At 37.8% G+C, this 14875-nt stretch overlaps 1 protein-coding gene across 5 annotated transcripts; it reads right to left on the bottom strand.

The window, feature by feature from the left end:
* Positions 1-615: 615 nt before the first annotated feature.
* Positions 616-9990, bottom strand: LOC137960018 (uncharacterized). Of its 5 annotated transcripts, XM_068807470.1 has the most exons (11): positions 9831-9990; positions 9192-9260; positions 4877-5119; positions 4104-4520; positions 3875-4015; positions 3677-3762; positions 3359-3571; positions 2397-2891; positions 1524-1960; positions 1120-1213; positions 616-1033 (listed from the first exon to the last, which is right to left on the bottom strand). In XM_068807470.1, exons 3-11 carry the CDS (start codon positions 5051-5053, stop codon positions 877-879), a joined length of 2217 nt encoding a protein of 738 aa, XP_068663571.1. In that variant the 5' UTR covers positions 5054-5119; positions 9192-9260; positions 9831-9990; the 3' UTR covers positions 616-876. The 5 variants fall into 5 exon arrangements, with proteins under 5 accessions (XP_068663571.1, XP_068663594.1, XP_068663579.1 ...); XM_068807493.1 differs by lacking the exon at positions 2397-2891; XM_068807478.1 differs by lacking the exon at positions 9192-9260.
* Between the last annotated feature and the right edge of the window lie 4885 nt (positions 9991-14875).

Raw genomic sequence — 14875 nt, 5'->3', positions numbered from 1 at the left:
TATAATTATAATATTATACTTTTATCAATTATAAATAAAACTTAAGGAAAAAGATTTGGACGAACTCCATAACCCTATTCTCCTTATTTTTCTCCAAACGTGTGTTCTTCTTTCACCATGATATAATCCATAAAGTCCAGAAAATGAACAGGAAAGTACTAGCCCTAAAAGTTAAAAAACTGAAGGCAAACTCAATTCTGGTAAGCCTCTATACCTTCATCTCCATTAGTCTAGAATGCAATAAGAAGACCTTTCCTAGAACAGCTTTTCTCTTTTAGCGGATTCGAGCCTAGCCTTGCATGGCTACAAGGACTAAATTCTTGCCATGAGGTGCGAGGAGTCTATTCAGAAGGGTCATAGATAAAAAGATAAAAGTCATCTCATACAAGAACACTTGATACCAAAATAAAGTACAAAAGATGAAAAGTATTAATTCCACGAAGCATTGGGTTCTTCCCTAGTGGCTCCCTTCAGTGGTTTCTACTCAGGTCTATGCCGACAATTTCTGCTCATTGCCGCAGGTATAATATAATGCTGTGAAATGAACAGTACATTGATTTTTGGGAGTAGATATTGTCTTCTACCAACTCAACTTACTAGTACTAGTCTGTTGGGTAAAAGCAGCATTCCTTGACTTGATTTAAATCCTTACAGTCGTTAAAACCCAAATCTTGACATTTGAAAACAGGGGCAGGAATTCACAAATAAATTTGGAGATTTTGACTATATGGCAACTGGATTCTAATTGGTTTAGGACAGTTTGATGCAAGAAGCTAAACAGTCCATTAACATGCAATGTAGTGACAAAATTGCTATTTTCGTGAGAACTAATACATGAAGATATTGAATCAAGATGCAGGCAGAAATGATGTTGAGTTAGTAGGTCGGACGAGTAGATGATTCAAATAATCCTTGGCTGTTTCCCAGTCCACAAGCGAGCACCAAATCATGGCACAGCCACCAATAGTGGTCGTAGCGCATGTGAATCCAAGGCATTGGTGGGGGCAGACGAGTATGCAAAGCAGAAGGTACACTGCAGAGCAAAAGCTGCAATTTAGTTTCATAACTATTAATCGACTGTATATACCACTTGAAACACAGAAAGAACAGTAATTTCACCTTTTCCCACTAAATATACCATATGCCCATGAAGCACCTGAAGAAAGAGAAACTCCTTGGAAGACTTTTCTGTAGTATGGCAGAATGATTTGCTCTGCAAGATTCCAAATAGGTGCAGTTAGAGCTTTCTGAATTAGATACATACACAATCAACTGTACAGAAGCAATGACTAGAGTCCAGCAGCCATACATGGTTGATTTTTATCCATAAAGCAGAACAAAAACTATGGACAAGTCAGACATTCATTGGAGATATATAAGGAAAAACCTAGTCTTTTGCCTACTACATTGGTAGGTATTATCATTTTTCCCCCTCCTGCTATGCAGACAGATTCACAAGAAATGTCCTCAAGTAATAATATGCAAAGAGCGGAGTTACCACAAGAATGGCAGGATTGATTTACCTATATTTGCAAAGTTGCTTTGAAGAATAGAAACCACTATCCCTGAAACTTCACTGCTTTGTTGTATTGGCATCACTGTCACCGAATCAGAAGGTGAATGTCCATCACCAACAAACACATGCTCAGGAGAAGTGGGTGGCTCCATACTTTGAGCAGATAATATTTTAAACCACACACCAGAAGGAAATCTTTGAGGCCTCGCCATCCAAAGGAAGATTTCAGTATAGGGTGTAGCATGAAGGATAGAAATGGCAACCTCAACCAGAATACAGATACAACTCATGGTGGTTTTCATAATAGTGAAGAAAATGTAAAAAACTGAAGTAGTCGGTAGCATCAGTAGGACAGGTGTAAAGAGGAGTGACCCCATAACATGCTGTTCCACGGTGTAATCATAACTATCGAGCCTCTGCCGAAGGGGATTCCACTTTCGACCTCTGTCATGCAGTTCATAAGGAATGTCAACTCATATGATTAACTAAGCCACTAAAGTATCAAGGTCTTCCTTGTTTCAAAATGGAGTGATTCTTGTCCTATTCTCTAATTTCTTAAATATAGTTTTCTGCAAGATAGCTTAATTCATCATTATCTAAATGTTTGTGGATAAGTAACATGTTTTACTCAGTGTATCAGCACATGAATGAGTGTACAACACTGCAAATAGGTTAACAAGTTTTCTTAAATACCTTTATAAGGAAAAAACAGAGGAGAGAAAATAAAATTCAATCAGATGGTGCTACATAATTTTCAATAGTAGACTCCACATTTGTGGTATGACCACAAGACTGTATATTCCTACTTCCTCATTTGTGTGCTTTGGTTTTTAGGACTTGACTGAATTCAGTTTTACATCCGAGTTGAGCAACACACTACCTGAAAAGGCGCCATAGAGATGTCAAAGCTTGGATCTGAAGTGAATACAGAAGCGAGATAAACCAATGAAGAGCTGAAAGATGCAATGTTACAAATTTAAGCACATCTATAAGAAGAGCGGCTGGCACAGTCGCCCCCAACATGATTCCAGAAATGGCAACCCCTTTAATGAAATAAGGGAGGAGGAAACTCATAAAGAACCAAATTGTTGACCAGATTTGAATTACATTAAGTGATATCATCCCAAGGACCGTAGCAAGTTCATTATTGAGCTTAAAGCCAGCAGGGACCCCCATCAGCCATGCACACCCCGAACGCAATATGCTATTAGTAATTTCACAGGTTAGGTGCAAGATACAGTTGTATATAGCCTCTGTATAGATATACAAAGTCACACCAACAACATTCCCCAGCAGAATGTCAACAGCAATGCTCGACCACATGGCATGCTTACGAATAGCAGCATGGTGTGCATGCTCCACACTTGATTCAGACCTACAAGTCAGGCACATGTTACAGAACCTAACAAAGAGTTTCACTGATAAGCTGCACAGACAATTTAAAACCCAAAAGTCTATCAATCCACATTGACTGAGCTTCCTTTCATGATAGAGTCACTATGTTGTACCACCATATGCAATGGCTTCAACTTAAAATCTCATCTAGTATACTCATCTATAGCTTCAATAAACAAAGAAAAGGTTACTCTTATGGCAATACAACCCAAAATATTTCATATATGAAAAGGGGGTCATATTGTACTAGAATTATCACGAGCCCCCACTCAAAGTACGCATAACACAGTATCGGCCCTAATCACATAAACAAGCTAAACATTGATGACAGGACCATGAGACAATAGTTTTCCTTACTCTCATGACTTACATGACAGAATGAAAAGAGATCCAAAGGCAGTACCTATCAGAACTTCAGAACACATTTAATTACCATAACTGAATTACCTGGAACAGCTACTTTGAAGGAATATTGGCCAATACACTAGCTGACAACAACGGATATGTACATTTTTCCATGTGTGGCAAACCCTCATTGCTAATGCTTTGTAAATCAACCTTTGTGATCCATAACTCAGACACTTATGACAAAACTGAAGTATGAAGTAAAGCAGAGTGGAAATTGAAGCGACAAAAATGGCCACAGAACTCCATATCAACCTGCACAAACAGAATGCACCTTCACCAATCATCAACAGAAGTCAACTAAAAACAAAGTCACTCTGGCAAAGTCAACTACTGTCAAATGGAGATCTAATACCCAACTGTTTATATGTAGATGGTAAGACTTGGTAACCATTGAAGATCATCTTCGCAGCATCTGCACTATTAAGAGCCAGAAACACCATATCCTGCATTAATGATTTTTCTTAATTTTTTATGAATGTTAAACCATTTTCAAATAGCACCAAACAGTAACCTGAAGTTACAAGACAATTAGACAAACTTGTTGTATTATATTACCAAGTCAGAGAGTTGCTGCCTTCTGAGTAGCTCATCAACCCACTTGGGCCTCTTCAAAGTGCTTTGCTGTTGCTCAGAGTAATTCCAGGATGTTGATGAAAAATGATGAGCACCAAAATTTGGTTGCTCATAGATTATCACCTGAGGAAAGCATCCAGAAGAGTTCAAAAGAGGCTCATGACAGGGCTTAGAAATAGAAGAGGAATGCAAGTATTATTGACTTACATACGTGAGCATCGCAGCAAGAAAGAAGTTGGCCTTCAAAATGAATGTGATGCAACTTAGGGATCCAGCTGACCTCTTTAGAGATGTTTATGGGACTAGAAGTAAACTGGATCCAGTTACCAGAAGTAATAGAAGATTCTTTGTATGATTTCAAAAATCCATCAAGCTTTTGGCAACCACACCACCATGTTTCATGGCTTTTGATACAATTTGCATCTTCATGAATTTTCTGGCTGTTTGGCGGTGAAGCAAAGCTACAGTCGGTTGCCTTTGTGGTAGCAACTTCCTCCATTAGAACACTTGTTAACCTCCCATTAAGCATTTCATAGTCACTGCCAGGTCTGCAGTATCCAAGAGTAGTATAAATAGCATGGTCCTGTAGTAGCATTGATATTTCTCCATTTACAGAATGAAGGGACCTCTGATCAATAAAGAGAGGAAAAGAATGTTAGTAAAAGAACTTTCTGTCAAAATTAAAACCTTCTCAGTTTCTTGTTATCTGGTACACCAAGCCAAAGCACTTCATTACACTAGGTTTTTCCTTATGATAGAGGAAATTACTTGGGCGGGTCATATTTCTCCATATACCATTATATGTATATATATATATATTCTCCATGTACCACTAAAACCAAAATAGGTATATAGCCATGCTAAAAAGTGCCTCGGCATCCCAATTTTTACATACACATCAAATTCAAAAGCTAGCGTCAAGAGGTTGTGCCACTAACTAGTCATCAACAACCACAAAGAAATAGGGCCTAAAACAATTCTTACCTGAAGATCAGATACAGAAAAAGAACATAAGGTACGATGCACAGGAACTGCATTTGCTACAACGACATCAAGAGAAGAAAAGGAAGAGCGGACAAACCACCCAAAGAGAATGAGGGATTTGTCAGGTTCAGAAGATAAGAGTTGTCTGGGCCACCACACCCTACATTTCAAATTCATTGTCCTTAAGTCACGACCATTGCTTGTTTCTTCTCCCCGTATAACATGCTCAAATGCCAACTCAATCTGCAGTATGACATCATCAAAAGAGCATATAACATTCACAAAAAGCAAAAATAATTGAAGGATACAGTAACTACAAGAATAAACCTAGAATACAGAAACAAAAGTTGCACAACTAAAAGTAGGTTACTAAGTTGACCAAATAAGATGAAGAAAAGTGTTGAATTTATGGAAAAGTGAAATATTTCATTAACATCAGTAACTTGTTGTAATCAGAGTACATGAACCTCTATTTATAATAGAGGAAGGTAGTAGAGTCCAATTACAATAAAACTACCCTTGTCCCAATTACACCCAAACTCTAACACTTAAGGTAAGTCCTAACATAATTAGGTAACTCAATATTGATAAAAGACAAATATAACTTAAACTAAAACTCTTATTGGTTGTGACCCTAAGATAAAGATACTTTTGTGAGTCCTTCTTGATCTTCCAACTGATGTGATAAGGATGCCGGCTCTTGGTAATCATTATGGGTCCTACTTCTTATGGGCTTGGGCCCATCTTGTGGGCCTTCCTTGGTCATGTAGTCCATCTTATAATAATCTTACATATGTGGGCCTTCCTTGGTCGTTTGGGCTTGACCTTATCTTCCAACAAAAAGAAAAAAAATTCTAACTAGGGAATGGTTGTGTCAATAGGAAAATCATGTAGTAAATTTTTTGTTTGACTAAAATTTTATGATGCATATGCTGGTTATAGGGGATGGGAAAACTCTCAACCCAATTCCTCTTATTCCACGAATAATTAAAGGGATTAGGAAAATAAATTTTTATTGTGAAGTTGGGTCCAAGGCCCACTCCAAAATGACTAACCAACTTAAGAAGCTTCTTTCCAAACTAATAAACTCAAGATCTTTGTACTCTCTAATCCATGTGGGACTATTCTTTAACACTCCCCCTCATGTGTAGGCCATCTTTCGTGGCTCTACAAGTGGATAATTTAGGTGTAGGCCCTCTTTTGTGGCTCTACAAGTTGATAACTTAGGAATAGACCCCTTTTTGTGGCTCTAAAAGTGGATAATTTTAGGTGTCCCTCTTTTGTGGCTCTACAAGTGGATAATTTTAGGTGTCCCTCTTTTGTGGCTCTACAAGTGGATAATTTAGGTGTAAGCCCTCTTTTGTGGTTCTACAAGTGGATAATTTAGGTGTAGGCCCTCTTTTGTGGCTCTAAAAGTGAATAATTTATGTGTAGGCCCACATATGAGTACCTACTCTGATACTATGTGAAGTAGGGTCCAAGGCCCATTCTAAAATGACTAGCCAACTTAGGAAGTCTTTTTCCCAACTAATAAACTCAAGATCTTTGTACTCACTAATCCATGTGGGACTATTCCTTAACACATATTGCTCCTATAAGAAATGATGAGAAAAATAAATTGAGAAAGCAAAAATGCAAGAAATTTGTCAAAGGATATTTACATTTTTTAAAAGGAAAATTTTCCAATGATATTTTTTTTTGACAAAAATAAGAGATTCATTAAAGAGGAGAGTAGAAGAAGGCTGGTGGCTTTCAATAGATATAGAAACACCTAGGCTAATGAAACTTTAAAACAAAACCTAGGCCAATCAAATAAATGAGTACAAACAAAATCTGAAATGAAATGATCATCCTGGATTAACAATATGGTAAGTATTGCCTTCAACAATGTGGAGAGGGGAAACCCCCATCTTAACCAAGGAATCACCCATCCCATTTGCTCTTCTAACCATGTGACACCAATCCACCTGAAGGCCATAAAAAATATCTACAATCTTGCCATAAGCCAACCAGAATCCTCCAATGGGGAGAGCTATGCGAAGAAAAAACCAACGGATGACCACTTTAGAATTTCCTCTATAACAAGAGGGCAAACATAATTCCGCTTAAATATTCCCAACCCATACAGCAAAGCTCAGGTTGCACTTTAGTAGAATGACATACACCTAATAGAATATAGTACACCCGTAACACATGTCCTGAGAAAAGTCATGAAAGATGGCCCCCACCTCCTGCAAGGCCTGGACTTCCCCTTGAGTGACCATCAAAGTTCAATTTGGGCCACCCTTACTCCGGATGCTTCCATGGTACAATTGAAGTACTTCTAATGTCACTGAAAATGCGATCACATCCCACCCATGCATCCTCAAAATTGCACTTGTCATATGCTGAAAAGAAGAGCACTTCCTGATCTGGAGATGCATATAATGAACCTTACACTCAACAACTCCCCGAATTGATAGGAATATATTGTCAAAGGTTTATGATTTGTCTCCATCCATAAGGCCCAAATGGTGTCTACAAAAGCCAACAACCACAAAGTTTTCACCTATTTTGATAAACATCTACCCAAAACAACTAAATTAGAAAGTTTGTGAAGGAGCTAGGGACATGAAAATGTAGGCCAAATACTTGCAAAATGATGCTCCATGTTAGGAATTAGATGCCCTAATTCCAAACTAACGAGAGCAATAATAATAATCACGGAAGAAAAGGAAAGTAAACATGAAAATACAACAAGATTTATACAGGTTCGCCTCAAGGTGAGACTATGTCCTGTCATTCGTTGCTGCAGTAATCCACTTTAAAGATGAAATAGTTTACAAGAGAAATCGCACATACTTACAGGTGTTTTCTCTAACCTCTCTCGAGCTACAACTCCAGCTCCTTATCGGTGATGATAAAACCCTAATAGCGGTGCCCCTCAATTATATAAAGAGAAAACTAGGGCAACCGCGATACAAGAGTAAAATTTCCAAACTGCCCTTAGTGAAACAACAGTTAATATATCGTGGACCAGGCGGGGACTCCACCCCCACACCCCAGGGAAGGGGGGCTTCCCGCCCCCCCTTCCAACCCCCACGACGACCTTACCGCGAAGGTCGATCCACATACCAACTCAGCATAGGGCGCTGATTAGGCTCCACAACTTAACACTCCAAACAGCAAAGGCAAATGGGAAATGAATTAAGAGTGACTTTCATACTCATCAAATCTATAGAAAAATTGCATCTCGTGTCATCTATGATCTGACCTTGACAGATATGGGGATCAGCGGTCAGAATCCTATACTTTGAAGCACACCAGCACTTTTTATGGAGCTGGAATTTTCCATACTATTGTTGAAAATTTTATATAGTCAAGAGAATTATTTGAAATAAAGGGTTTGAATGAGAGGGACCTAGTGGACTTCGGCCTTCAGTTGGAAGCCCAGAGACTTTAACGGTCGAGTGGGACGTGTGGCACCGATAACTTTTTGGTTTGGGAAAGTGACCCACCTCTCCTGCACGCAGGTTGTCCAACTATTAATGGTGTTGGAAAGCTATGTAGCTATGTGGTAACTTGGAAGAATAAAAAAACCAGATTTTGATGCATTGTTATTTTTGCTCTGCCGTTTTAAGTGTCATCTGTAATAAATTTGGCATCTAGTCTGCCTACCAAACTCATTTTCAAGCTTCATTCTCAGCCATGGCCCATCCCCAAGCTTTGGAACTTATTTTGGGGTTTTGTGTTAGCAGCAGTCTAGTGGTGTATTTGGAGAAAGGCTCCAATCAATCTCCAGTTCTCTTGGTGGCACAATTGAGATAGTCATCCTTAGTTTTTTTACAATGGGCAAGGCTACAGTGAATGCTGGAAATCAATACCATACTTTCAAGCCTGCCCAGAAGCAACCAAAAACAGGGCAGAACTGAATTACAAAGGGAGGAAGCCCCTCCACTGAGAACATATTTGGACAGTTTTGACAGTAAAGAAAGTGCGGAATCTTCTTCAAAGAAGCAGCATTCGATATGAACTTCAATCCACATTGAAGTGCTATATAAGAGCACAAATACTCTCTGGCAGAGAAATTCAACTTAGAGAAAACAAATGAAAATACGAGTAGAGCATGGATAACATATAAAATATGCATGGATATTTCAAGTTTCAACGTTCTCGACTAAAAACAGAGTACCCAGATACTCATGCATCAGACAAACCAAAACTAAAGAATAATGTCTCAACAGAGCAAAAATAGTGAAAGAAAGAAAACACAGCTCTGCTTAAAAACAATCTGCACCAAATTAAGGATATAACATGCTGGATCGAAGCAATAAACCTTCAGGATCAGCACACTGAAGACCCAGATAGATGAGATAAGCTTCAACTGGATGCAACTCACCAAAATCTGCAATCAATAGAATCTTCAATCAAGAGACCCAAGCGAGTATAAGAACCGCAAATGTACATTTTCAGGGTAAGGGAGGAAGGAGCTGAAATACAGATGAGAAGACCTACAATTATATTATAAAAGGTTTGTCAGTGCTATGGGTCGTGTACCAGAGGTTATATATATAAATATATATAAAGCGGTTTGGGGGACTCCAGAAGAAAACTGTTGTAATGTCACATGGGCTAAACAGTTCGAGAAAACTGTGGAAGGCGTTATGCTCTCATCTTCTCATGCATATTTCCCCCTTCCGACACCATTAAAAAGCCGGTTTTGACTGCCTAGTCATGAAACTATTCTTCAAGGGGCAGCATCGTAGCTAGTTAAATGTAAAGTAAGAGAGAACAGGAAAGACCAAAAAGAGCTTCATACATGGAGGAAGATGGAGAAGAAAAAGACAGAAACATTCACTCCAGAGCGAAGATCTTTGGTAGAAATTCAAAATGCACAAACGGATTATTCTTGTGTCTCCCGGAAGAAGCAAACAACTGAAAGATTTCAAAACGAAATCACTAGTTAAGAGCTTACATTGATAAAATGAAGAATAGAACGGCTTTAAAATCCGATCTCGAAGAAGAAAAGGCGTCTTTCTCGTCCAAAGGTGAAGAATAGCAGCAACGACGGAACGGTGCAGGGGACGATGCTGGGGTTAGACCGGATTGGAGCGAGATTTCATCAGTTGTGTTGAGACCCGACAGCACGAGGGTGAAACATACATGACTTCGAGTGATTCACTAAAAAACCCCCAACCCAGTTGGGTTTAACTGATACGTGTATAGGGAAAATACAAAATTACAGCAGCAGCCTATCTCCTAAAACGAAGGGAAAATAATCTCTTTACCCGTTTTTCGATTTTTTTTTGTTATTCATTAAATAATAGGTAAATACTTATTTATTGTTTAATAAATTATAGGAGATAATAGATATTTTACCTGATTAACCAATTTATAATTTATTAAATTAAATAAATAAGTAAGGATTGTTTGTGCCTAATTAACTGATTACCTGATTATATATAAGAGTAGTTCAGTAAAAACAATTATTTGAGTGAATATATGTTTGAGATAGAACATGATTGAACTGTATTTTTCCAAAAGAATATTTTTTTTTTAAAAAAATAAGTGTTTTATAATACCGATAAGAGTAAATAGATTAATCTTATTACTTTTTAATAGAAGAGGTTAGCTCCCTCTCTCATTGCTTTTTTGGCAAGGACATTTTCTCTAGAGCTAGAGAAACCCCCACCCACCATATAAAATAGAGAGAATATGGGATTGCCCTATTCTCTAGCACCCTATTTCAAAGCGCAATGACACTAGTTCAGTGTTCTCGACTAAGTATAATTAATAAAATTAAAAGTATTGTGTGTAGATATTTGGATTTTGAAATTCTATTTCCAAATTTAATATTATGCAAAAGCCTTGTCAAATTCGAGTGCTAGAGAACATACTTTGATTTCGAAGTACAGGATAAAACCTCTACTACAAGAGATGCTAAGTAAATAAAATTTTTAAAGTAGAAGCACATGAATACTTGATTCAATAAAAAAAAACTTCAAATTTTACTTCCTTTGTAGTTTTGGAGGTCACACCAATTCCAAAATCGTGTGTGACGGCTTAAGGAGCTTACATTATACTATGGAGTAGAAAATTCAATGTTTGAGGCAAGTTTGGCTAGTTAGAAAGCACTTCCAACAATTAAAAAAAAAAAAAAAACACTAGTCATTAGAGCTTGAAAGAGATGTTTTTGCCATTTATCAAAGCTTGGTCAAAATAGGTCTAATTTCTGAAAAAAAATATGTTTTTAATCTTATTTTTGTTGTATGGGTTGTTCAAACGGTCTTTTACAAATTGAATGGATACGCTATCTAAATTTTAAATTTTCCTTTGAGGATTTTTTTAGCTCCATGATATACTTAATACATATCATTCGTAACTTAAATGTTTATTATTATCAAAATGATATTAATAGGAGTTTTTGAGACCGATATATGGGATAATCTCCTACATTACTCATTAGAGAAGAAATTTTGAGTTAGTAAGTGTTTTAAGCCAAGTAGGACGTTTTCTTCCCTATTACTAGTAAGAAGTGTTAAGGCAAGTTTCCTTTGTTAGGTGTAACTTATGATTTCTCTTATAAATGGAAGAAAGGACATGGGGACAAGTTTTTCTCCTGTATCACCTTCTCTCATCCTTAAAGCAATTCTCTCTCTCTCTCTCTCTCTATTGGACGAGTATTATTTTTTTAGTGACAACCTTGGTCTATCTAATGCACTTAATCCTTATTTGTTGGAACTATCCAAGAGTAAGAGATAAAGAGGAGAGAAGAAAAAAAACACACAAAGGAAATTTGAAAAAAATCGGATTGTATGTTTTTGTCTATTGATTATAATAAAAACCAACCATAATATATAAGCAATTGCCTTACAACTTAAGAAACACAATCTTAACTAAACTAGATGTTAGGTAACTTCGACATGAATCCACTAAGATACCCACTAAAAATAAACTTTAAAGTGAACAAAGGAAACTTGCACATCTTAGGTCACTACTCTATCAGCCTCCCTTGAGCTAAGGCAATTACACAAAAGTAACTTGCTACCTAAACAAGAAAGCCTAGTTAGCTCCCGGCTTCAATAACCTTTGTTAAGCTAAGTCTCCTAATTAGATTGAGACATGAATCTCCTAATTAAATTGAAATATAAATATCCTAATTATTGTAGGTTTTGGCAAATCTTCTTAGTTTATAACTTGAACAACCTCCCTTAAATGAAGCATGTCATACAAAACTCTATAGCAAAGCTTGCTCAAAGTTGTTTCCTTGGTCATTGGATCTAGTAAATTTTGCATCTTGATGGAAACTTTGCCCTTCTAACTCAAATACTAGAACTTGTAATGGTCATAATGCTTGTACTTGAAGCACTAGATGTCAAATTTCTCTTTTCCTTGTTGTACTTCATTCAATGTGCTTGTTGGGCCATTTGATTGTTTGCCCTGTGAAATTAGGGAAGTGTATTTTTTTCGTGTGTTTATTTCTATTGAATGGAGAAGTAATTTATACAAGAGTTTTACAATCTATAATCGTGAATCTCGCGATTTTATACAATCCATTTACAATGGTTGATAACTTCAACCTTGAGCTTATTGTTGATTTCAACCGTGATTTTCTCAACTCTCCCCCTCAAGTTTGAGAATGAATGTCAAAAACTCCCAACTTGTATCATAGTTGAGAGAGCTTCCTTTCCCAATGGCTTGGTGAACACATCCACAAGTCGATTTGCTGAAGCAAAATATTTGGTTACAATTAAACCATCTTGTATTTTGTCACGAATAAAATGACAATCCATCTCTATATGTCTAGTTCATTCATGAAAAACGGAATTGGCTGCTATGTGTAAGACAGTTGTGTTATTAAAATATAATAGTGTTGGCTTTGGATGTAATATTCTCAATTGACAGTAGCCAGGATAATTTACAACAAGTACCTGTCATGGATCTATATTCAACTTCTGCTAAGGAGAGAGATACGGTTTTCTTCCTCTTTGTTCTCCACGAAATAAGAGAAGATCCCATAAAAACATAATAATTCGTATGGATCTATGAGATATTAGACAACGAGCCCAATCTGAAGCAGAAAAAGCTTGCAAGGATAAATTGTTCTGAGAAGGAAAAAAGAACCCTTTGACAAAGATTTCTAGGTGAATAAAGGCTGATGAGAACAACCAACGAAGTAGCTCGAGAGAGCAGCAACGGCCACGACTGAAGACTGACAGAACAACCAAGAACAAGAGCTCCAAGCTCTGAGTTTGCGTGGACAGAAACACTACCAAAGGAGGCTGACGACACAACCAAGAACAAGAGCTCCAAGCTCTGAGTTCCGTGGACAGAAGCACCACCACAAGAGGCTGACAGAACAGCCAAGGACAAGTGCTCCAAGCTCTGAGTTCACCGTGAACAAGAAGACACGAGAGAGGCTGGAAAAAAGGGAAGAAAGAAAAACGAGAGTGTTGCTTCCCTCTCATTATTTTTTATTTAAACTTAGGGTTAGGTCAATTACAATACAACCCATGAGCTAAATACAATACAACCCAACCCAACTAATCCCTTTCTAATTAACCTATATACATGTAATTATCTATACAAAAAATGTTAACATAAATCCTATCTTATATAAATTCCAACTTATGGTAACATCCCCCCTCAAATTGATGCTGGGAAGTCAACTAGGAATAATTTGCCAACCAGAAAATTATGCCGGGGTTGAAACATTGCATTAGTGAAGACATCAACCACTTGAAGATCCGAAGAGATGTACGAAATAGATATTACCTGACGCTCCAAGGTATCGCTGATAGAATGACAATTAACCTCAATGTGCTTGGTGCGCCCATGGAAAATAGGGTTGGTAGCAATATGAATATCACTTGTGTTATCCGCATGGAGAGGTGTAGAGGTAGTCAGAGGAAACTGAAGCTCAGCAAGAAGACAACATAGCCACATAATTTCATAACACATAGTAGACATGGCACAATACTCGGCCTTAGTAGAGGACTTGGACACCCGATCTTGTTTCTTACATTTCTAAGAAATCCATGCATCCCCTAAAAACATACACCAAACTGTAGTAGAATGACGGGTATCGGGGCACCCAAGCCAATCAGCATCACTATAGGCAACTAGTTGATGGGCGGAGCCTGTAGGAAAGAATAATCCACGAGTAGGAGAACCTCGCAGATAGCGGTTGATGCACCGAACTAGTACAAGATGAAGATGTCGATGAGAAGACATAAACTGACTTACCTGATGAACGACATAGGAGATATCGGGGCGAGTCGTGGTCAAGTATATGAGACTCCCGACCAGGCATTGATAGATAGTAGGATCATCAAGAAGAGCCCCTTCATCTTTCCTGTATTTGACATTTACCTCCATAGGAGTAGCAACCAAAGAAGTGTCCTCCAAACCAGCTAAGGTAATAATATCTTGAATATACTTATGCTGGTTTAAGAAAATACCATTGGGTCGATGATGTACTTCCAGTTCTAAGAAGTATGTGAACTGGCCAAGATCTTTCATATGCAAAGTTGCATGCAACAACTGTTGAAGCTTAATCATCAGGCTAGAGTCAGTGCCAGTAATGATAATGTCATCCACATAAACCATGAGAATGACCATGCCTGCAGCAGACTTGTGATAGAAGATAGATGAATCATACTGACTTTGTGTAAAACTGTAGAGAATAAGTGTACCACAAAACTTCTCAAACCAAGCACGGGGAGCTTGCTTAAGCCCATACAGAAGACGGCGTAGCTTGCAGACAACATCAGGAGAAGTAGTCATACCAGAGGGAAGCTTCGTGTAGATATCTTCTTGTAGATCACCACGGAGAAATACATTCTTCTCATCCATTTGATGCAGTGGTCGTGACTGTGAGGCTGAAATAGCTAATATGGTTTGAACTGTGGTCATCTTGGCAATTGGAGTAAATGTATCCTCATAATCAATCCCATATTCATGCTTGTTCCATAGGCTACGAATCGGGATCCAAAGAGCCATCCAAACGCAATTTTACAA

This window comes from Aristolochia californica, unplaced genomic scaffold, assembly GCF_029961685.1.
Source record: "Aristolochia californica isolate CCGP_79_NKW_82.1479 unplaced genomic scaffold, dmAriCali1.0.hap1 SCAF_1, whole genome shotgun sequence".
Classification (NCBI taxonomy): Eukaryota; Viridiplantae; Streptophyta; class Magnoliopsida; order Piperales; family Aristolochiaceae; genus Aristolochia; species Aristolochia californica.
Note: the sequence above shows the minus strand (reverse complement) of the source record. Positions and strands in the feature narration are given on the sequence as shown.